At 40.5% G+C, this 22,760-nt stretch overlaps 1 protein-coding gene across 1 annotated transcript; it reads left to right on the forward strand.

Annotated features, from left to right (window-relative positions):
- Positions 1-2,948: 2,948 nt before the first annotated feature.
- tmprss2 (transmembrane serine protease 2) lies at positions 2,949-14,322 on the forward strand. The gene is made up of 14 exons (XM_089017225.1): positions 2,949-3,064; positions 3,305-3,356; positions 3,523-3,715; positions 5,486-5,578; positions 6,557-6,673; positions 6,758-6,887; positions 7,115-7,231; positions 7,355-7,395; positions 9,410-9,581; positions 9,731-9,903; positions 9,980-10,075; positions 10,770-10,912; positions 10,991-11,143; positions 13,875-14,322. Exons 2-14 carry the CDS (start codon positions 3,342-3,344, stop codon positions 13,881-13,883), a joined length of 1,452 nt encoding a protein of 483 aa, XP_088873351.1. The 5' UTR covers positions 2,949-3,064; positions 3,305-3,341; the 3' UTR covers positions 13,884-14,322.
- Positions 14,323-22,760: the final 8,438 nt, after the last annotated feature.

Below are 22,760 nucleotides of genomic sequence, written 5' to 3' on the forward strand. Positions count from 1 at the left end.
TTCTCAGACCAAACATGTACAGTCTTATATTTTACGTTTTAAGACTCGCACTGAATATTCAGGAAGTCTTGTTTTCGAGTAGATGACGATGCATGACGTTACATCACGTCTGGAACGCCCATGACCGAGAAAGCGACACACAATGCATTTTGGGTACTTTGTTTGGTCTGAAAACTTCATGTTGATCCGCGTTGATGGCAAAATTAGAAGGAAAACACATAACGCGATGGTGAATCGTTGTGTGTTGCACCAAGACTACTATTTGATACTAGTTGACATAAATTCCCAGCAGACAAATCAGCCCATTTCCAACGGAGCTTGGGCGCCATCTTCTGCATTTTCTGGGTGCTACATTGCTGTCATTGACGGCTCGAATTGAAAGGGGAGGACTCCTTGAATCAATTGCAAAGATTTATGCTTTCCTCTTCAGAACTATTTGGATCCTATTCATAACTGGATGAGTAACAAGAAAGCATCTTCTCCGAATCTGAAGCCATTGTTTTGATTCTTGAGCAAGGCAAGACGTCTTGGCGTGACGTCACGAACAAGGGGGTGGGACCTTCTGAAACTGGCCATTTCCGGATTCATTTTGAAGTCATTTTTATTGGTGTTTTTCATTTGACTAAAAATATCAGCCTGCGTGTTTTGGGTATTTTAGATGCTATAAAACGTTTTTCTGATGTCAGTAGGAAACAAAAAAATGGTGCCGGTTGTCCTCTAAATGTAGTGTGTACAAACCACAGCACAGCACAGTAAGAACACTACAACCCAATTTATTAACTGTCTTTCAAATGTGAAAAATATCCCTGATCAATTAATAAATTTGGCTCAAGAAATATGCAAGATATGGCATTTACAGACTATTTCGCAGATACTGATAGGAGGAAATGGAAATAGATTAAAATAACATATGCACTGTGATTTATCAAGATTGCATCACGTTTCAATCGAAGGGGAAATGTTAAGAAATCAACATTTATTGAAAAATGGAATCACTTTCAACATTCAAAACATATTATTACACAACGAAATATTCAAGCTCAATAATACCTACTTGTGTTAAATTCCGCAAAATCATGGTTAGATTGTTTTGACCGCGCCTCTACAAACTCTCCACGGACGCCCTCGCCTTCATGCGCAAACTTTCGCAAGCGTTATAAGGTTGTGCATTTGAATATCATTTTCCAAAATAGATGCACAGAACCTCAGCCGAGAAGAAAGATTCAAAAGAAGCTAACAACATGTGTGACGCTAAAAAAAACGTAAATTTATATCAAACCGTGACTGTAAAGTGTACGTGAGAGTTATGAAAGGGGCTTAGTGTGCTCGTAGCAAGCAATGCAAACATTGCATTGTGCACCATGGTGACAAATGACTACTGCAGCGAAATCTTGGACATTTACCTACTTTGTGACGTTTGTGACGTTTTTTTTGCGATTGTTGGTCTTATTGTGTTTCAAGTTGTGAAAAGCGGGGCAGTCAACTTCTCAGAGTTGTCTGCCTTTTTGTCCGCTACCTTTGTGTCGCGACTTTCAGACACTGTTTTTACTATAATTTGGATAAGTTCGGTGGGCCGGATTAAAAAGCCTAACGGGCCGTATGTGGCCCGCGGGCCGTAGTTTGCCCATTCCTGTGACTTCTTGCCTTGCTCTAGTCTAGATTCTAGAGCAAGGCAAGATGTCCTGGCGTGACGTCACTAACAAGGGGGCGGGACCTTCTGAAACTGCATCTCTGGGGTCATTTTGAAGTAGTTTTAGGACACTTTAACTCATTTTTATTGGTGTTTTGCATTTGACTAAGAATAGCCTCTGTGTTTTGAGTATTTTAGATGCTATAAAACGTTTTTCTGATGTCAGTTAGGAAACAAAAAAATTGTGTCGTTGTCCTTTCATGTTCGAAAGGCGAATAGTTCGTTAGCTAAAGCGTTCGTAAGCCAAGGTATCACTGGATGATGTTAACACATCGTAATCCATCCAAGTGAGTGGCAGGGAAGACAGATGATTCAGTCAGTATACTGTATGTTTAAAAAATTAATTATTGAGAGCATAAATCCTCTGGGATTTTTTTTATCTCCTAACTCTTCTTCTTCTTCTTCTTTTCCTTTCGGCTTTTCCCTTCAAGGGGTCGCCACAGCGAATCAGTAACCTCCATCTTCAGAGGTATGATACAAATTACGAACTGAGGTTTAATTTCTTTTGATGAATGTTTAAAACAATTAACTAGCCTTCCTAGGACGGTATGTGTTGTTTGTTTAGTAAAATGCTGGTTGAGGGTGTTGAGTTGTTGTTAGCAACAAGAACATAATGTTCCTTCGCCTCCCTAAGAAGAGTTTCGTCTCTCATTCTGTTCCTTTTTCTGCCAGGCCATGATGTCAAACATTAAGCTAAATATTAACAGAGCTTCAGTCCTTTGGCCACAAGTATTTTCAGAGTTGACATTTCCCACTTGTTTGGGGGTTACTGATTTTTATCTTTGCAGTTATATTCTTGATAATTAAAAAAAAAAAAAAGGTGGTAGGAGCTAACTTCATGAAGATGGGCCAGAACATATGCGACATATCAACCTTTCATCCACATGAATATGTACTCATCACCCCACTTTGAGCAAAGTTGAATCGGTTCAAGAAATTAGTTTTCAATTATTTGTTTCTAAGTAAGCGTTTTGGTTTTATTTTGTTTGAGTGAAAGTAGAACATATCCGTTTGGAGACCTAAAACATGGATTGAACGGGATTAACAAAACCAGAACTGGTTAGATATCAAATGCAGCTATAAATGGATTTTATCTAATCAACTGGATGAATTGAGTTGACTAATATCACTGGTATTCTGGATTTAATCGGAGAATTAGGTGTATCAATAGCTGGCCTCAATACCTGTTTGCTCATGCCATTTTTGAAGAGACATTTGAATGAAGAGACAAACAACAGCCTGGCTTGTGCACACAGTGGAAAAAGGGAAGGTGTGGTCATGGCTGTTGATTACTTTCTTCTGGGTGAATATGAGACAGAACAAGTGGGAAACGGACAGAGAAAAACGGAGTGCTGGAAACATTAAGAATACAAGGTATGTCTTAATATGCTCCAGTGTAAGCTGGTGTATTTTGCTATAAGCAATGAAGATTTTATTTTAAAAAGTAAAGCTGTTCTCAACTGAGCTTGTCAAATTTGGGATTTTCCCCCCTCTGCACGACATCGCGTGAAATTGAAAATATACAACCTGCTTTTTTTTCTGAATTACTGGTAATCTAGTTGACAGCTAAACCATGATTGGCAAAATGCTACTAATTATTTTAAACATTTCCAGACGTCCTTCATGAATAAGCGGAGTGACCAATTTCAACATGAATAATAATCAGGTAGGTCATTTATTAAAAACACTTTTAGTACTGGCCTTTATGGAGTTTCATCTGGTTCTCAAATATTTATAAAACTCTATCAAAGTAATTGTAGACTGATTCACTTTTATCCATTTGTAATTACTGTAGAACTATTAAAAGGAATACTGTTTTCTTTTTTCTTCAGGCTAATCTTCCCATGTATGACAACATCGGCTTCCAGCATGAGGAAAGTAGACCCCCACCATTCGCCCCACAGCAAGGGATCTATCCTACTCTTCCTGAGCCAACTCCAAGCTATGTCGCCTTCGCTCCCAAACCGATCAACACCCAACAAACGACAACCCCTGCCGCACCGCAAAATACCACAGAGAACAAAGGTAGTCACTCAATGCTGGTTTATAACCTGTTTGGGGTCAAAACCCATTGATTGCGAGATAAACATTTAATTGTGTCACTCAAGAAAAAGTCCCTGGCATCCTGTTTGAGTTCTTATTGTTAGTACTGAACCTCACGCTATATGAATATACATAAATAAGAACACATATAAAACAAAAAGGTGATGATGTTCCTCTTACCAAATCTTTTTGCAAATATTCTGTTTTATTTTATAGTGGTGTGTCCAGGATTTTTTTTCTTGTTTGTAGGGATTTAGGAGTTTCAAAATGTTACATTCTATATTTGTACAAGTTTTGATCACGTTGCTAGACTGGAAAAAAAGCTCTATGGCAAATTAGCTTCATGGGACAACACAGAGGTTCTGGGATGCCGTGTAACAAGTTACAATAGCTTTGTTCAGCATTGTTTGATGGAAGGAAAAACATCCATCAATATTTATAAGTTAGACATTTCCTCAAGTAATAAGGTGGAGACCTACAGCTATAATCATAAATAAATAATAATAATAATAATAATAATAATAATAATAATAATAATAATAATAATAATAATAATAATAATCCATTTAATTTATAAGCACCTTTCAAAACTCTCAAGGTCACTTTACAGTCGCAGGATGAGTTTTTTTGTGGGTGAGCAGCGGCTCAACCCCGAATAACTCAAATAGATAGAAAGTTAGCTACCTAGCTAATAGGTAACTAATAGAAAACTAGCTAGCTAGCTAGCTTATAAATAGTTTATAGATACCAAATATATAGCTAGCTAGATAGCCAACTAGCTAGCTAATAGAGAGCAAATAGATAGCTAGCTAGGTAGCCAGCTAGATCGCTTGCTAGATAGCCAGATAGCCAGTGTTCACTCTACCCCGAACTCAAATACAGTAAAAATTAGCTAGCTAGCTATCTTCTGCTTTTCCTTTCGGCATTTCCCTTCAAGGGGTCGCCACAGTCCAAAGCGGTTAATGTTTGTGAAATATACAGTAAAGTCTCGTTATATCGATATCGGATATATCGATAGTCCCGGTTATATCGATATAACGAGACTTTACTGTAGATAGAAAATTACTAGCTAACATCTTCTGGATATATCGGCTTTTTTTCAAGGGGTCTCACTTGAATAGCGATTAATGTTTGTGAAATGTAATTAGGTTTTATGGCTGACTTTAGCTGCTGTGGCTTTTAATCAGGTATGATTTTTGTGTGTGGAAATAACGATACAATACACGGTAAAATTAATATTGAACACATTTTGATCGATCAAGCAGTGTCCTAGTAAAAAGTACATACATTTTTTACATTGTCATCAAAATAATATTTTGATGCATGTAATTAACAAATAACAACCCCGCCCCTAACTTTTTCACATTTGTCCTGCATTATACCAACATGGTCATAAATTAAGTTAATATTTTTTGGTGTAAATATAATGATTTGTTTTTGTAAGCATGATTTCCACTGCACTTTTTTCTGTCATGCCATTGGCTGGTAACATCTCCATGCGCATATCACAGAACTGCAATCATTGAGTATTTGGCCTACATTATCGTAATACTGTACGTTCATAGTCTATTCTATTTCCTTGGTTGGCTACACTGCTGCGGCGTCACACTGTATAAAGTGGAGGTGAAACTACAGTGTGTATTTTTTTTCCAGGGCTAACGATTTACATTGCTATTACACTGTGTGTACCTAGTCACAACAAAGTACCTGATGTTTACATAGTGACTCAGTCTGTTTTTTTTTTCATTACAGGAAGAACGGGGTGCCCTTGGCAACGTATCATGTGTGCATCCATCTGTGTATTTCTTGTTCTGGTGATCCTCACTCTCTTACTGTGGTACTTCTGTAAGTCACAGTTTATTACCATTAGAACTGTAAGTGACACCACCTCCCCTCTTCCCAGTTTTAAAACTCAAAGACTTAAACAAAGATCCAACTTCACAGTCAGGTTTTTCCAGAGGGAGTGTCAAAGATGTCTCATTTCTTGTCTAGTCTTAGCTTTTTGAAGACGATAAATTATCCCATTGCTTGGTTTCAGCAACGATTCAGGGCATAGCGTTATTTTCCTGAAAGGATTCCCATGACACCCACCACACACATCGGTCTCCGCCTTGATCAAATACACCAAAATTGCATGACATAACCTGTGCTACAAACATGTTTTTAGCAAGTTTAAAATGTAGTCTATTCTTTGTAACCAAATTTGCAGATGCATGTGTGGTGAGGTGGCTGGAACGGCCAGTGAGGCAGAGCACATTACTAAATTCACTAAAAACACTTGACCATTGCCCAGCACGAAAATGACGATGTGCCCATTTTTACACTGAGCCCAGGCTACTTTTGCTTACCGAATTATTATATGAGCCAGGAATTAGGCAACTTTGTGCTTCAGACAGTCCAGAGAAGAGCAACATGAAAACAAATGGTAAACTACGCTATTCCGAAAATTAAGTTATGCTGAATGCACCGGTGCCAGGCTAACAAAGTAGACCCTGCAGTATTTATTTTGAAAATAAAACGTTTGACAATAATCACTGACTGTGGGGGTCGGATGACCACTGGAGTTTAGCTTTGTTTTAGTTTGATGACTGTCTATATAATGTTGTCCGTCAACTTTACCTGCCTTACTTATCTGTGATTGATTCAACTTTTGTGAAATTAATTCACATATTTTAAGTAATTTCTTTTTTTCCATTGAGTGAATCTGGCTTCCATCTAAATTAGCATAATTAGATGAATTTTAGGGTAGTTTATCTCTCAGCAGCTTTTATTGTTTAATTTAAGATATTTATTCATATCTTGATTTTCTGTGTTTCATTGCAGTGTACTACCAGTGTGCACTGGGCAAGTCATGCAAGCATAGTTTGAAGTGTCTAAGCACCTCCCAGTGGTGTGATGGCGTCAAAGACTGTTCGGATGGCGAGGATGAGTCCAACTGCTGTAAAAACATTTTCTTTCAGTCTTGGACTCATAAACCGTGGATAGAATTTGTTTTGTCTCAGCAATGTTTCTGTCATTTAACAGTTCGCCTTTATGGGACCAACTTTATGCTGGAGAGTTTCTCATCTAAGAGCCAATCATGGATTCCTGTATGTGGTGACAGATGGGATGACAACTTTGGGAAAGCTGTGTGCGAGCAGATGGGTTACGAGAGGTGAGCTTCTGGACTAAAAAAAAATGCTCACCGATACCATTGTGTTATATACAGCCGCTGATTCAGCTGACTCACATACAGTATGAAGCCAAGAAGACATTTTAAATTGTGCTCGATATGACACACGATCCCCTGAAAATAATGTGACTGTAAAGTTAGCATTTATGTTATATGTGTTAAAGTCTTTGTCTAACCTCACTGATTGATTTCCTTTGTTTGGCCCATAGGCAGGATTATGTAACCTACAGGCAAACAAATGTGGGCTTTTTAGACTCAAGAGGATTCATGAAGCTGATGCCTGGCAGCAACCATAAATCCCTAATACAGTCCCAACTTTCTTTCAGGTTTGGAAACTAGCTAATGCACAGTCATTGATGAAAGAAAAAAAAATATCTTGTTTTCAAACATGTAATCAATATGATGTGATATGTTTTCTGAAATACTTTATTTCTGAAATACTCTTTCAGTCAAAGTTGCAAAGAGAAATCTGTCGGGCTTCGTTGTATGGGTAAGATACTGCTTAAATTATTTCCATATTCCAAAGACTTAGCTATAGCTGGTACGAGTTGACAAAAAACACATATGAATTGATCAATTGTGTACATATAAGTAGCACAATTTAGACATAATATATAATACTGTATAGCGGGCGGCCCGGTAGTCGAGTGGTTAGCACACCGGCTTCACAGTGCAGAGGTCGCCGGTTAGCGTCCCGGTCCGGCCTCCCTGTGTAGAGTTTGCATGTTCATCCCGGACCCGCGTGGGTTTTCTCCGGGTCCTTCGGTTTCCTCGCACACTCCAAAAACATGCATGGCAGGCAGATTGACCACTCCAAATTGTCCCTAGGTGTGAGTGTGAGAGTGACTGTTGTATGTCTTCGTGTGCCCTGCGATTGGCTGGCAACCAATTCAGGGTGTCCCCCGCCTCGTGCCCAAAGACAGCTGAGATAGGCTCCAGCAACCCCCGCGACCCTAATGAGGAATAAGCGCTACGGAAAATGAGATGAGATGAGGTACTGTATACCTGTAAAATCTGCAGCCTGCGTCATCTTCCTGACATTTTTAAACCAACCAGTGTTAGCCATGCAGTGTTCACGGATATGTGGTCAGGGCTAGCAAGTCTATCAAATTTTTCACACTTAGTTTTGCAATTTCGATAAAATCTACTCAGCCTCTCCAAGGTTAGAATGTAACTTAAGCTAGATGTATTCACCACTTTGTCTCGTGACTTTAGATTTTGGATGACAAACGGAAATGTCATCCAAACCACATTGGAAAAGAATGCAACTTATTCTTTGTCCATGTGGACCAAACTCTGACACCTGCAGGAAATGACTAAGCCTGTATAATGGGGTTGGGTATGCCATGCTCATGGAATACCCTGACAATTCCCCTGAGAAAGAGTTAACACCTTATCCAAATCCATGAATTCGATCTTTACTGGGCAAACTTCCATGCAACTTACCTTGCTCAGAGTGTAAAACTTGTTTGGTGTTCAACGGGCAGACAAAAATCCCACTTCTGTTCCTGAATCGGAAATTCAACTTTGACTTCAACCCCAGGAAAAACAAAGCCAGCTTCACATTATCTGGATATTCTTCATAAGAAGAAATGTTGGTGGACTTGAGGCTTTTTAAGCATTCTGCCCTCTTACTCACAATGTCCCAAGTCGAGATCTGCAGAGGACCACCTCCATTATATACAATGCTCGTGAGGGACCGCTTCCTACTCCTGAGATATGCCGGATGGCTGATGAGAATTCCCTGAGAAGTAATTGGGAACTCATTCTATACTGAACTCCACCATAGCAACATTCTGCTTATCTTGGATCAATTGCTTCAGAGTCCTGTAGGTCAAACATTCCCCACCGTGGGTGTCCACCAACAGCTGTAGAGATTACTCTCATAACAAACAACAACCACCTTATGGTTGCACAGTGGGATCCAAGACAACCCCTCTCAAGATTACTGGTTCCTGAGAACAAGTTATGGATCGAGACAAGACTCCTTCCATGCCAGAAGGTCCATCTATTGACTTTGGAGCTAACGTCTGTAGCTATGGGTTAGACCTCCATGGTCCCAGCTTTTTGGCACCTGACCCCATTGATTACCTCGGCAGCTGGTGGAACTCTTAAAGGGTGAAAAACCAATGTTTGGTTTGGACACGACTGGTGTATGTAAAGGTTCTTACCATTAAGCTCTAACGCTAATAAATTGGCCTTTTTTGTTCTTTGTCTGGGCCACTCCCTTAAGATTTTCCCTGGCTAAAGCTCCCAGGGTAAAGTACTTGACAATTTACCATTCGAGGTTAGTGGGACACACAAACCCCTACACCACGATAAGATGACAACTCAAGGAGGAGTGACAGGCACTTTAAGTAGTTGATAGTTTTGCGTATTTTTACACTATGGATGCCAATTTGGGTCCTTTGTTTTTACTAAGAGGATACTGTAAGAAATCGCTGATGTTTAAGAGAAGCATCTGTGACCTGTTAATCTGAAAATGATATTTTTTCTGTCTTTAGATTGCGGAGAAAGTTCTGCATTCTCCAACAGTCGGATTGTCGGGGGTACAGAGGCTTCAAATGGGGTCTGGCCCTGGCAGGTCAGTCTCCAGATTTCTGGTCGAGGACACATTTGTGGAGGTTCTATTATCAGCCCCTACTGGATTGTATCTGCTGCACACTGCTTCCAAAGGTCTCATCTCTCTAATTGTCATTTTGATTCTGTTAGAAAATTGTGACTGAAAGTATAATTTGTGTCTTTGCAGTAACCTCTGAACAAGTCCATTATATCCTGAATAGATGGGAAAAAATCATAATAAATTATACAAATTCAAATTGCAGGTTCTCCAGACCTTCACTGTGGACTGCGTACTCTGGCGACATAAGCTTGGGTCAAATGAGCGTTTATTTTGGCAACAGAGTTGAAAAAATCATCAGTCATGAGAAGTATGACTCAGAAACATACGACAATGACATCGCACTTCTGAAGCTTAGCACACCTTTGACATTTTCAAGTAAATACAACAGGATTCTTGCTTGATTTGCCCAATTCATTTTCCGATGTGACTGAATGAATTGTTGATCCAACAGAGACAGTCAAGCCAGTATGCTTGCCAAATGTTGGCATGGAATTCTCATCTGGATATTCAGCATGGATTACAGGGTGGGGATCTTTGCGATCATCTGGTAAGACGAACACATTTCTTCACTAACTTTTTCAGTTAAATGTTTGATTTTGGGTGTCAACATCACAATGCAAAGGTATATCGTTCAAATACAGCTCCCTGCACTCTGTGTGGAGTTTCCATGATCTCCCTGGACCCGCATGGGTTTTCTCCGGGTCGTCCGGTTTCCTCCCACGTTCCAAAAACATGCATGGCAGGCTTATTGAACACTCCAAATTGTCCCTCGGTGTAAATTTGAGCATGGATGATTGTTTGTCTGTGTGTGTCCTGCAATTGGCTGGCAACAGGATCAGGGTGTCCCCTGACCAGTGCCCGAAGATAGGCTCCAGCACCCTTCGTGACACACGTGACAATAAGCGGATCAGAAAATGGATGGATGAATGGATGGATGTTTGATTTTGTGTTATTTTTCATTTGAAATCAATCTCAGAAGAAACCTAAAATATTTTTAATGTGATGCAAGAATTGCACAGAAAGAAGCTTGGTTGTTCTTTTTAAACATTATCACCTGGACATGCCTGGTGGCATTTCAGCTATGTTGCTAAATGTGGGAGTGTAAATATTAGATAAATAATGACCTACTTACATGCAGTTAACTGTTTTGGGGACCGTGGTTATGACAGAGTACAGTTTATCAAATTATCAGGTTACATGGCTCATGAAATTGTTACAGTGGATGCTTTAATTTTCCTCAGGTCCATCCCCAGACAAACTCAATCAGGCTTTGGTGACAATTTACAGCAGAGAAGAGTGTAACAGACGTGAAATATTGAACGGGGCAGTTACAGAATCAATGATTTGTGCTGGCAAACTGAGCGGAGGCGTCGATTCATGTCAGGTGAGCTTGGCTCCGCTACCTTTTTCACTGACACATTCCCACACAGACATGTCACGGCATAACTCATTTACGCTGCAGGGTGACAGTGGAGGGCCGTTGGTGGTCAAAGAGGCGGATGTGTGGTGGCTGGCTGGGGACACCAGCTGGGGGATTGAATGTGCTCTGAAGAACAAGCCAGGGATCTACGGCAATGTCCCCTATTTTCTTGACTGGATATATAGGAAGATGCAGGTAATGAAGCAGTAATGATATGAACCTTGAAGGATGGTGCATAATTAGCAAGCGGGTATTTTTCTGAGGTTAAATTACAATGAATTTTTGCTTTTGCTCAAAAGGGGAGTGAAGTCAAAAATTCTTTACATTATGTTCTATGCAACACATGGCATTCCAATTAATATTGTATTTGTGGAAGATTAATTCATACGCAAAATCTTGCCCATCTCAAGCTGTTTAATTCATTTTTCAGAAACGCAAAGTGAAAGAGACTGACCTGTTTAGGCTAGTGCAGGCGTATTAAACATATGATTGGAAACAAATTTTTTTTAATATAAGAAAAATTGAATGGAATGGAAACTGGTAGTACAGTGGTTAGCGTGTCGTCTTCATATTGCTGAGTTACCGGGTTCAATCCCTGCTTCAGCCACCCTATGTGGAGGTTGCGTGTTCTCTCCGTGCTTGTCTGGATTTTCTCCGGGTATTCTGGTTTCCTCCCATATTCCTAAAACATGCATAGTAGGCTGATTGAACACTCTAAATCAATCACTCATTTCACATCGTGGGCCACCTATGGCCTCGGTAGATGTCAAATGGGCCGGACCATTAAAATTATACCATACATGCTATAAATAACCTAAATATCATGTCTTTCATACGTTTTGGTGTAAAGAAGCACAAGAACATTAGGAAAATGATGACATTTATTGAGCATTCCTTTTCCACAACATTTTGTTTCATGAACAAATGTGCAATTTACTTTTATCATTCACACATATGCATTGCAACTGATCCCAATGATTCTACAACGGCCTAAAACTTTAACAATGAATTAGTATCTAAAAATATAATAATGCACGTTAAAATTTAATGATATTTATAAAGAAAGGAATTTTCGAACCATTGTTTTTGTTCCTGATATTTGGCATCTTTTGGCCTGTACAACTGCATCAATACCTGGTGTCATGTCTTGACTAGCTGACACGTTCACAATGTCATTTAAGTGCTTGTTTGTGAGCTTTGAACGCATTGTTGTTTTATTGACATTCATTACTGAGAAGATTTGTTCACAAAGGTAGGTTGTTCCAAACACGCACACAACTTTAGCAGCAAGGGCTGTTCATTTGGGGTACCCTGGTAGTAGATACTGTTAAAATTTGTCCAGACGTACATAGGCAAATTTGCCCTTCAAATTATTTATAGCTGGATTTCGACCGGTAGGTCAGAAGCTTTAACTGAAATCTGAGTGAAAAACTGAAAATTCTGTATTTCTGCATAATTGCACATCATTAAAAATACGAATTCCATGTCGTTTGTCCATTTTTCCACTTGTAAAATCCTGCGAGCCTGATTAAACCTCCTTGGGGGCCGGTTCCGGCCTGCGGGCCGTAGGTTTGAAACACCTGCTCTATATTGTCCCTACGCGTCGATGGTGTCTCTGTGTGCCCTGTGATTAGCTGGCAACCGGTTCAGGGTGTCGACCACCTCCTACCCGAAGACAGCTGGAATATGCTCCAGCACCTTCCGTGACCCTTGTGAGGATTAACAGATTAGAAAATGGATGAATAGATGGATGAAATCTAAAGAGCAACATGTTGCAAGTACATATATATCGGCTGTAATGAAATCCTATCTACAATTTGAGAGGGATGATTAACCGTCCGTCATGCATCCACTTATGTGAATTGCTTTTCCTCAAGGGGTTCGCGGGCATGCTGGGAACAATCCCAGTTATCTCCGGGCAACAGACGTGGTGATTAATAACATACGGCATGCTTATACGTAATTGCATAACAATCAAGGGAATTTAATTGATTGATTCACACGAAAAGCAATTGTTGGAATTATTCAGTATGACGTGTCGTTCAAAAGCGCCACAATCTTCTTCATTTCCTTTCGGCTTTTCCCTTCAGGGATTCCCACAGCGAATAATTGTCCTCTATCTAACTAACATCCATAAACCTCATCTTCGGTCTTCCTCTCGGTCTCCTGCCTGGCAGTTCTTTTCCCGATATAGTCACTCTCTCTTCTCTGGACATGTCCAAACTGTCTCAGTCTGATTTTCTCTCCAAAGCCTCTAATATAAATTGTCCCTCTGATATTCTCATTCCTGATCCTATCCAACCTGGTCATTCCCAAAGAAAACCTCAACATCTTTAGCTCTGCTTCCTGTCTTTTCTTCAGTGGCGCTGTCTCCAGTCCAAACATCATGGCTGGTCTCACCACTGTTTTATACACTTTTCCTTTCATCCTAGCTGAAACCCTTCTAACCCTTCCCTTGAATTTGATATGTAGTCAAGCACAAAGTGCAGTTTAACTGTGTGCATCTTTCTTTTGGTATTTTACAACGCTTTGCGCTGGCATAATTGGGTTGAAAGGGTGTTTGTGTGCCATTGTGGGACTGAAGCAGTTTATTTCCCTAGTCAAGAATCATTGAACCCCTCATTTGCAATCAACTTCAGGGCTTCTGAGCATATCAGTTTTTCATAACAGGAGGATGTTGTCGCCAAGCCCGTCCTGGTGGTAAATTGGAGCCACTCATCATGAAATGACTCAACATTTTTTCATCATAATTTTTAAAGTTTGTAACCAGCATAATGGAGGTATCCTTTGTAGTGTGGCTATAAGTTCACATGAATCAGGCAAAACAAACTTGTGTAAACTGGAAATGAAGCATTCCAGTTCCAAAGGGAATAAATGTCATTCTTAAACGATAGTTGTGACATTTCTTTTTTTCTCTCTTCAACAGATTGAGTGATGGAAATACTCGTCAACAGGACATCATGCTTTTTCTGGGGTTCCCAATTCAAACAAAAACTTTGCACTTTTTAATGGCAATGTCGGTATGCACTGTTTGTTTCTATTTGAACAAATGTACGTAAATGATGACTTTTTTTTGCACAAAGAAATGTGATTTGAAGTGAACTAGCAGGGGCTCGGTCGCGCTCGTGATTTTGTGAACATGTCCGGGATGTTGCATTTCTTGTATCCCTTTCCAACTAAAGTCCATCAATCTCTATTTTTCAGTTGAGTGTGTCAGACAGTATTTCATAAAATAAACATTTCGAGACAATACATTGCATTGTCTAAAAAAAAAAAAAAAAAACTAACTGTTGAAACCAGCCTCAGTTCTGATATGTGTCTCACTTTTTAAGTAAATATTCTTCTCAAGTGCAAGTAAAGCTCATTCAACTTTACTCCAGCTTTTGATTTCCTCACTGGGCCTTTTTACTTCCTGTTTTTGTACAGACAAACATGCACATGTAACCATCTGATACAAGAAAATCACAATCGGCACACATTCCAATGGCTGAAAGTGGGGCAAACCGGTTTAGCATTACCCCCTTGTAGTTAGAGTTACATTAGAATGTTTCATCTCCTCCACATATTACATACAGAACGCACAACAAATTAATGAATAACTAGGTTTCAAATCTGAGGTCAAGAATAATGACTGTTATTGTGGTTTAGATACAACAATTTAAAATTTTGGTTCAGACTTTAGGAAGCATCATATAATTTCACAAGTTTGATTTGCTTTTTCGGGCCGAATAAAATGATGTGGCGGGCAAAGTTTGGCCCCCGGGCCTGTGACCATGTGCTAGCCTGATCTTGGCTATGAACAGCAGTGGCACCAAAGAAATGCAGGAAGCCATATTATTATTATTATTAGTAGTAGTAGTAGTAGTATTAGTATTATTATTAATATTAATAATAATAATAATACAGTAAAGTCTCGTTATATCGATATCGGTTATATCGATAGTACCGCTTATTACGATACTATTTCTATGAACGCAAGGAGAAAATTACATGCGCGCAGGGTCGGATATATCGATAGTCCCGGTTATATCGATATTTTTTCGGGCTCCCGAGAATATCGATATCACGAGACTTTACTGTAATTCCTTTCATCACTTTGCTCCTGTGAAATGTAAATTTCTCCACAGTGAGATTAATAAAGGCCAATCCAATAATAATAATAATAATAATAATAATAATAATAATAATAATAATAATAATAATATATTTACTTTCTAAGCGTAACACTTTACAGTCACAGGATTTTTTTGTGCAGGTGAGCAGCGGCAGCCATTCGCGTTCACTACCTATAAGCGCTCGCTCGATCTGTGCCAAAAGAGCTTTATTCTTCATTGACGATCTCTGTCATATGATGTCATGTCAGAAACTGCTGAAGTCATTTCAGGAAGTATTTGTCATTGTCACCCACAGTATGAGTGAGGTTTCTGAGGTCAAAGGGGTGGTATCCAGTTAATCAGTAAATGTCCCGTCACTTCGCCAGGAAGTAATTAGTTCACTGTGACTGACTGTCTTCTTTAGAACACTTCTATTTTTCATACACAATTTTTGTCATATTGACCTCACACTTTGTGCCATTGCTTAAATATAAATTGACAAAATTGCATATTGAGGGAATTATGTATACTATATCTTTCAGGTTAATAGAAAAAAACATTTTGCCTGGATGGACTGCATGTGTTCCACTATCTTATGTTATTCCTTGTCTGTTTTCCCTTTCTGTACCTACGTGTCACATCATTGGTCATCATGCTTAGATCGCCATTGCTCAATATTTGAACTCACATTCGCTATCTGCTTGTACCAAATAACAGATCTGTGGTAGTGCGCTGACTCCGTTTAAATGACGGGACAAAATCCCAAATTTGCCACTCATGACAACTGCTGCACACAAACCGTAAGGGCCCCTGTTGCATCACCCTCAACTGTGTGAAACTGTCTTTCATCAAAATCGGTCTTTTCTTGTTGCCCCTCAAAAGCTTGGGATGCTCTGATGTATTGACTAGCACAGGGGTGCTCACACATTTTCAGCATACGAGCTACTTATAAAAACAACCAAGTCAAAATGATCTACCCACTACAAAAATGCAAAACATAATTATTTTCAAATGTATTAAGGATTTTTTTGGATGTACAATGTATGTTGATGTACCTTACATAACTGAATAAGCCAATATTGCACAACACACATCATAACTACATATACATAACATAATAAATAATTATTAACATTATTTGTAATTACCTGAGTTTAATTTGATGACTTGCACTGAATTGAATCAGCCAGGGATGCAAAGTCCGGACAGTAGATGCTGACAGCCAGCCTCAAGCACATTTCCAAATGTTCATGTCACGTTTTGCAAGGTGGTGATGGCGGGTGCGGATACGAAGAAGCAGGCAGGAGGGAGTTGGAGGTTGTTTGAGAAATTGTATTAAAATAAAGGTCAGCAGGAACAAAATGTAAAACATCAAAATCATCTGAACAGAAAAAATACAAAGTATCAAAAAAAGACCAAAAGTAAAAGTCCGCCAAGGTTAAACAAACACATGGACAGCATACACAATGCATGCAGCAAACAAGCAGCAAACAATGAACCGACACCCGATGGTCGTGCCAGGTGTCCTTTTAAGTGTCAGTGATTAAAACGACCAGCACCTGCGAGGTTGCAGGCAGGGCTGACGTCGCTACCCGTTGTTCGACAATCTGATCGGGACGAACAGCACCTGTGCAGGAGCAGGCGGGGCCGACAGCGCCCCCCGTTGGTCGCCAACCAGATCATGACAGTTCATCAGTCACGGTGGAACGGTATTTGGACTTAATGATCTTCATGTAGGAAACGGCTGACTCACATAAATAAGTGGAGCCGAATAATGCAGTCAAGGAGGTAGCACATTTCCTCATGTTGAGCATTTTAGCGCATAACGCTTGTTGGTGGATTATGCAATGGTAATTCAAGAAGTCTGCCTGCACTTGGCAATACGCATTTTGAAAATGACATCGTGAAGAAAAAGTCCACCTCCCATTCCGTATGAAAGTAATATGTTTTTGTCATGATCTGGTTGGCGACCAACGGGGGGCGACGTCAGCCCTGACCGCAGGTGCTAGTCGTTTTAATCACCGACACTTAAAAGGACACCCGGCACGACCATCGGGTGTCGATTCATTGTTTGCTGCATGTTTGTCGCATGAATTTAGTGTATGCGGTGCATGTGTTTGTTTAACCTTGGCGGACTTTTACTTTTGGTCTTCTTTTGATACTTTGTATTTTTTTCTGTTCAGATGATTTTGATGTTTTACATTTTGTTCCTGCTGACTTTTATTTTAATACAATTTGTCAAACAACCTCCTGCTCCCTCCTGCCTGGGATCCGCACCCGCCATCACCACCTCGCAAACCGTGACAGAATGAACCGACCAACCATCAGATCCCGCAGGTAAATCGGACCCGTCTCATTTCCACCCTGTGCCTGGCAATGCTACGTCCACGTTCGCCCAAGCCTCGTCGAGTTTGAATTGCGTCACTCGACGAGCCGTAACGTCCACGTGAATGTCCGGCCGAGACCTCCTTCCAGGTAGCCGTCCAGGGTGACACTGGGTGTCTGGCAGGGCACGCCCACGTCCAGCCACGCTGTCGTCGTGCATGAAGAATTGAGTCTCATCCACGACGAGCCGTGCAACGTCCGCGTCAACGTCAGTCCGAGACCCCACTCACCGCTGGATCCCGGAGCGGCTCAGGACTGGTCTCGTTTCCCCGGTGCCGGGCAGTTCACGCCCACGTCGGCGTCCGGCCGAGACCTGGTCCCATACAGCCGTACAGGGTGCCATTCTGCGCCTGGCAGTTCGACGTCCACGTTGAGCCATGCGCCATCGCGTGAACTTGCGAGAGGGATCGCACTGACGCGAAGGTCAAAATTTAGTTGTCATCTCAATGGTTGCCCTGTATGTCAATCAAGTGACAGACGTTTGATAGGCTGACAAATGTTTTTTTTTTACTGTCATGCTGCGATCGACCAGTACGACCTCCGCGATCGATCAGTCGATCGCGATCGACGTAGTCTGCAGCCACCGAGTCGATTTTTCCCTGTTTTTCTCCCATAATCTTCCATTTTTGACACAATGATTAGAAATGAACCGTTTTGTAGGTTTTTTTTGCTTGTTTTTGTATTTGGTGTCTCAAGAAAAACATTTGGGGAGTGAATGAAGGTGTCAGAAAGCTGATTTGTGGTCTATTAATGAAGTTTGACTGACCGAGATGAAATAATAACAAAACCTTTATTAGACCTACAATAGGGAAATTCGCAATCTTCAGCAGCAAAATTGAAGGGGGTGGTAGCAGAAAAAAAGAACAAAGTATCACATACACAAATATGAATATGTCAAAAGATGAACTGTACACAGTACAAAATGCAGTATAAAATATAAAATCTAGATGTAAGCCTACATCCAACTGCATACTGTATATGCTACATAAGGTGTTTGTGCTATTTACAATATGGATGGGGTGAGTCCAGATTTTCAAGTTTGTTTATTCAGCATCTTGACATTCACTTTATCGCAACATTGTCTAATGGGTGCATAGCGTAACCCCAGCCTCTATTGTAGCGCCCTCTTACAAAAACTGTAGAATTCCTAACTGAGTATAGAAAATGTGGAGGGTGAAGGCAACAGTCGATGAAATAAGCCCCCAATATAGGTGGATGCCTATAGCAAAAGGTGTCAAACCCAAGGCCTGTGGACTAGACCTGGCCCACTGTTCATTTTATGTGCTCTGCGAACGAAAATCAATGATGTCCACTTTCATGATTTTTCAAGATTTCATGATCTCAACCAAAAATTAAAATTTTCTTTTGTAATCAATAAGTGTGATGTTAATAATAATACATTTTATTTCAAGCGCCTTTCAAAACACCCAAGGACACTTTACAATAAAAACAATAAAACAAAGCACATAACAATAAAACCATAAGTAAAAGCATGTTGTAAGCATTTTATTCTTACCAAATCCCTCATTACAATTACTTAAACCATAGATGAATAAACCGCTATTCTTGATTTCCTTAGATGATTTCAGTCACATCTGCACTCCTAGGGAAATTGTAACTAAAATTCTGCACGTGATGAAAATGAGTTTGACACCCTGCTCAGGGAGATTTCAGGAACAGCATCCAACACCTCCATGTGAAAGAGAGCAATATTGGGACCAGCTAAAATCCTCCGAGGCCTGCCATAGAACAGAAAGGCTTTCCAGTGTCATTATGTCAAAAAAAAAATCTCAACAGAGCTTTAATCGTATGTGTGATTGTGGACATAGATGATGGAGAACATACACTGCATGCTTTTGTGCGTGTCAAACAAAATGTGGAACTGCGGCAAGTGTGTAAATCCTTCCTGTGAGCGCTGTTTGCATCCATGACAAACCCTTGTGTGTGTCATTTTGCCCCAAAGACGAACATCATTGCAACATTGTTGTGTAGCCAATGAGCAGCGAGTCCTTGTTACTGGGCAGCTATGTGTTTACCTCCCCCCACCCCCCACTCCCTCTGTTCTTTCGTGAGGTCGATGTCACGCGTCAAGCCTCATAGAATCTCAAATCAGCATGAGTCTTTTCGACACTCCAGGCTACTACAATTGTGATGAACATCAGCACCCTCACTGGTTTTGTAGGTCAGCCAGTATTAAGCTAAGGGTCGGGGCCCAACTCATAAAAATGTACCTGTGACTGCGCAGTGCTCAGATCAAATAATGCAGATATTTGTACTGGTTCAAAACACGCACAGCAGCCTTCAAAAATAAAATATAAATAAATAAAATAAAAACATACTCTTAACTCATTCACTTTCAGACGATGTGCAAAAATGTGTCCACTGCAGTGCCAGGGTTTTTGTCATTTTCACTCAAATTGCAGGACCCACAGAATATTGAGTTTTAGGACAACATAAACATTCAATTCAGCGTAAAAAAAAACCTTAGACTCTCTTCTTTCATCAGGAAAAAATAATTCCTTCCGAAGTTCTATGGGTCTGGAGTGATCTGAGCTCTAAATGGGGGCGGCTGTACAAAATACAATACACTTCTTGATTTATATAGTGCTTTAACAACAGCTGAAGCTCAGCTGTTGTTAAAGGACAAACAACGTCACTTTTTTGTTTCCTAACTGACATCAGAAAAAGTTTTATAGCATCTAAAATACCGAAAACATGCAGTATGATATTTGTATTCAAATGCAAAACACCAATAAAAATGACTTAAAGTGTCTAAAAAGTACTTCAATTTGAAACCGGAAGTGGCCAGTTTCACAAGGTCCCGCCCCCATGTTCATGGTGTCACGACAAGACGTCTTGCCTTGCTCGAGAATCAAAACAATGGCTTCAGATTCGGAGAATATGCTTTCTTGTTACTCATCCAGTTATGAATATGATTCAAATAGTTCTGAAGAAGAAAGCATACATGTTTGCAATCGATTAAAGAATTTATTCCGTGTCATTTTGAGGCATTCCAAAAAAGGCAGAAAATGGAGGCAAAGCCGTGTAAGGAATTAATCAGCCCATTTCCACAGGCTGATTAATTCCTTACATGGAGCTTTGTCGCCCTCTTCTGCCTCTTTTTGGTCCTACATGACGTTTTCAGACCAAAGTACAGCAAAATGCATTGACATGAAGATCAGTCGCAGCATATATGTGTAAGAATGAGAGGGATCCAAGGGATCCAAGTGCAGGAGTGATGCTACAGGGAGAAGAGATAAAGAAGGTGGAGGATTTTAAGTACTTGGGGTCAACTGGCCAGACTCCAGAGCAATGGAGAGTGTGGAAAAGAGGTGAAGAAGCGTGTCCAGGCAGGCTGGAGCGGCTGGAGAAAAATGTCAGGTGTGATGTGTGATAGAAGGGTTTCAGCTAGGATTAAAGGAAAAGTGTATAAAACAGTGGTGTGACCAGCCATGGTGTTTGGACTGGAGACAGTGCCACTGAAGAAAAGACAGGAAGCAGAGCTGGAGGTAGCAGAGCTGAAGATGTTGAGGTTTTCTTTGGGAGTGACCAGGTTGGATAGGATCAGGAATGATTAGATGGACAACTCATATTAGTGGTTTTGGAGAGAAAGTCAGAGAGGCCAGACTGAGATGGTTTGGACATGTCCAGAGGAGAGAGAGTGACCATATCGGGAGAAGGATGCCGAGCCTTGAACTGCCAGGCAGGAGCCCGAGAGGAAGACCGAAGAGGAGGTTTATGGATGTGGTCAAAGAGGACATGAAGGTAGCTGGTGTGAGAGAAGAGGATGCACAAAACCGGGATAGATGGAGGACATTGATTCGCTGTGGCGACCCCTGAGGGGAAAAACCGAAAGGAAAAGAAGACTTTAAATGACTTCTACTGAGTGTATTTTAAAAAGATTCCACCGCGTATAGCTATATTTAACATATTAAGACTCACGCTGATTATTCAGGAAGTCTTGTTTTTGAGTTGGTGACGAGTCCGTACGTGACATCACTGAAGGAACGCCCCTGACCGAAAAAAAGACACATTGTAGCAGTCCTTCCATCATGTCAATGTATTTTGCTGTACTTCTTTGGTCTGAAAACCTCGTGTTGCACCAAAAAGCCGCCAGAAGAGGATGACCAAGCTCCATGGAAGGAATTTATCAGCCTGTGGAAATGGGCCTTCAGAAATTCCCTACACGGCCTTGGTTGCGACATTTCCCACCCCTGATGCCTCAAAATGACACGGAAAAATTCTTTCATCGATTGCAAACATGTATGCTTTCTTCTTCAGAACTATTTGAATCATATTCATAACTGGATGTGCAACAGGAAAGCATATCATCCGAATCTGAAGCCATTGTTTTGACTCTCCAGCAATGCAAGACGTCTTGGCGTGACGTCATGAACTGGGGGCGGGACTTTCTGAAAATGCCCAATTCGCAGCTCAATTTTTTGCAGATTTTGGACACTTTAAGTCATTTTTATTGGTGTTTTGCATTTGAATAAAAATATCATACTGTGTGTTTTGGGTATTTTAGATGCTATAAAACGTTTTTCTGATGTCAGTTGGGAAACAAAAAAATGGTGTCGCTGTCCTTTAAAACTACACAAAATATACCTTATTGTTTGTTTAATAAATGTGCTATTGTATTGTGATTAAAGAAGTAAACTGTACTTTATAATAAAGTCATTTTATTTACCTTTGTGATGGTCGTTGATGTAGTTGCCTCTGGATGATATCAGAATGAAGTTGCTGTGCTTTCTCGGCGATAATACCCTCACTCACTGTCCCCTGCTAGCTGCTTTTCGTAAATCCAAATCAACAGAAGTTTTTCAACCTTTTCTATTGACTGAGACCGTTGCTAAGACGACACAGAAACACCCTGAGCCACACGTAGCAATGGTCGACTTAGCATACTGGTAGTCGGACGCTGTGTCAAACAAACACACACCTCGTTCGTGTTTCTCGATGATCTTTTTCTGCTCGACCGTAATTTTTTTTATGTCCTCTTCAGATGAACACTAGCTTGTGGTGGGTCTTTTCAGTCCCATAATAGCAAAAGTATCCTTGATAACAAACCACATATGCACTCAAGGAAAGGGGTGATGAAAAGTATTCCGCCAGCCACCGTGGTGCCGTTCGACCGTGTGGTTTGATGTTCTTTCGCCGAAAACTAGTCCGCCATCCACTGTGCCGCTCCGTGTGGTTTGGTTCGTTTGCCGAAAAGTAGTTCGTATGCCAAGATTATATTCTCGCGAATTTAATGGTCATAAAATGAAAAGTTCGGAAGATAAAGCGTTCGTAAGCTGAGGTATCGCTGTAATAAAAAAAATCCTGGGCAG

Source organism: Hippocampus bargibanti, linkage group LG16, assembly GCF_051943395.1.
Source record: "Hippocampus bargibanti isolate YZ-2025 linkage group LG16, ASM5194339v1, whole genome shotgun sequence".
Lineage (NCBI taxonomy): Eukaryota > Metazoa > Chordata > Actinopteri > Syngnathiformes > Syngnathidae > Hippocampus > Hippocampus bargibanti.

What these genes read in the sequence shown, in the direction of transcription:
- tmprss2 (XM_089017225.1), top strand. An exon ending in TCTCTTACTGTGGTACTTCT is followed by an intron (nt 5,579 to 6,556) that starts GTAAGTCACAGT and finishes GTTTCATTGCAG; the next exon opens with TGTACTACCAGTGTGCACTG. An exon ending in GAGGCGTCGATTCATGTCAG is followed by an intron (nt 10,913 to 10,990) that starts GTGAGCTTGGCT and finishes TTTACGCTGCAG; the next exon opens with GGTGACAGTGGAGGGCCGTT.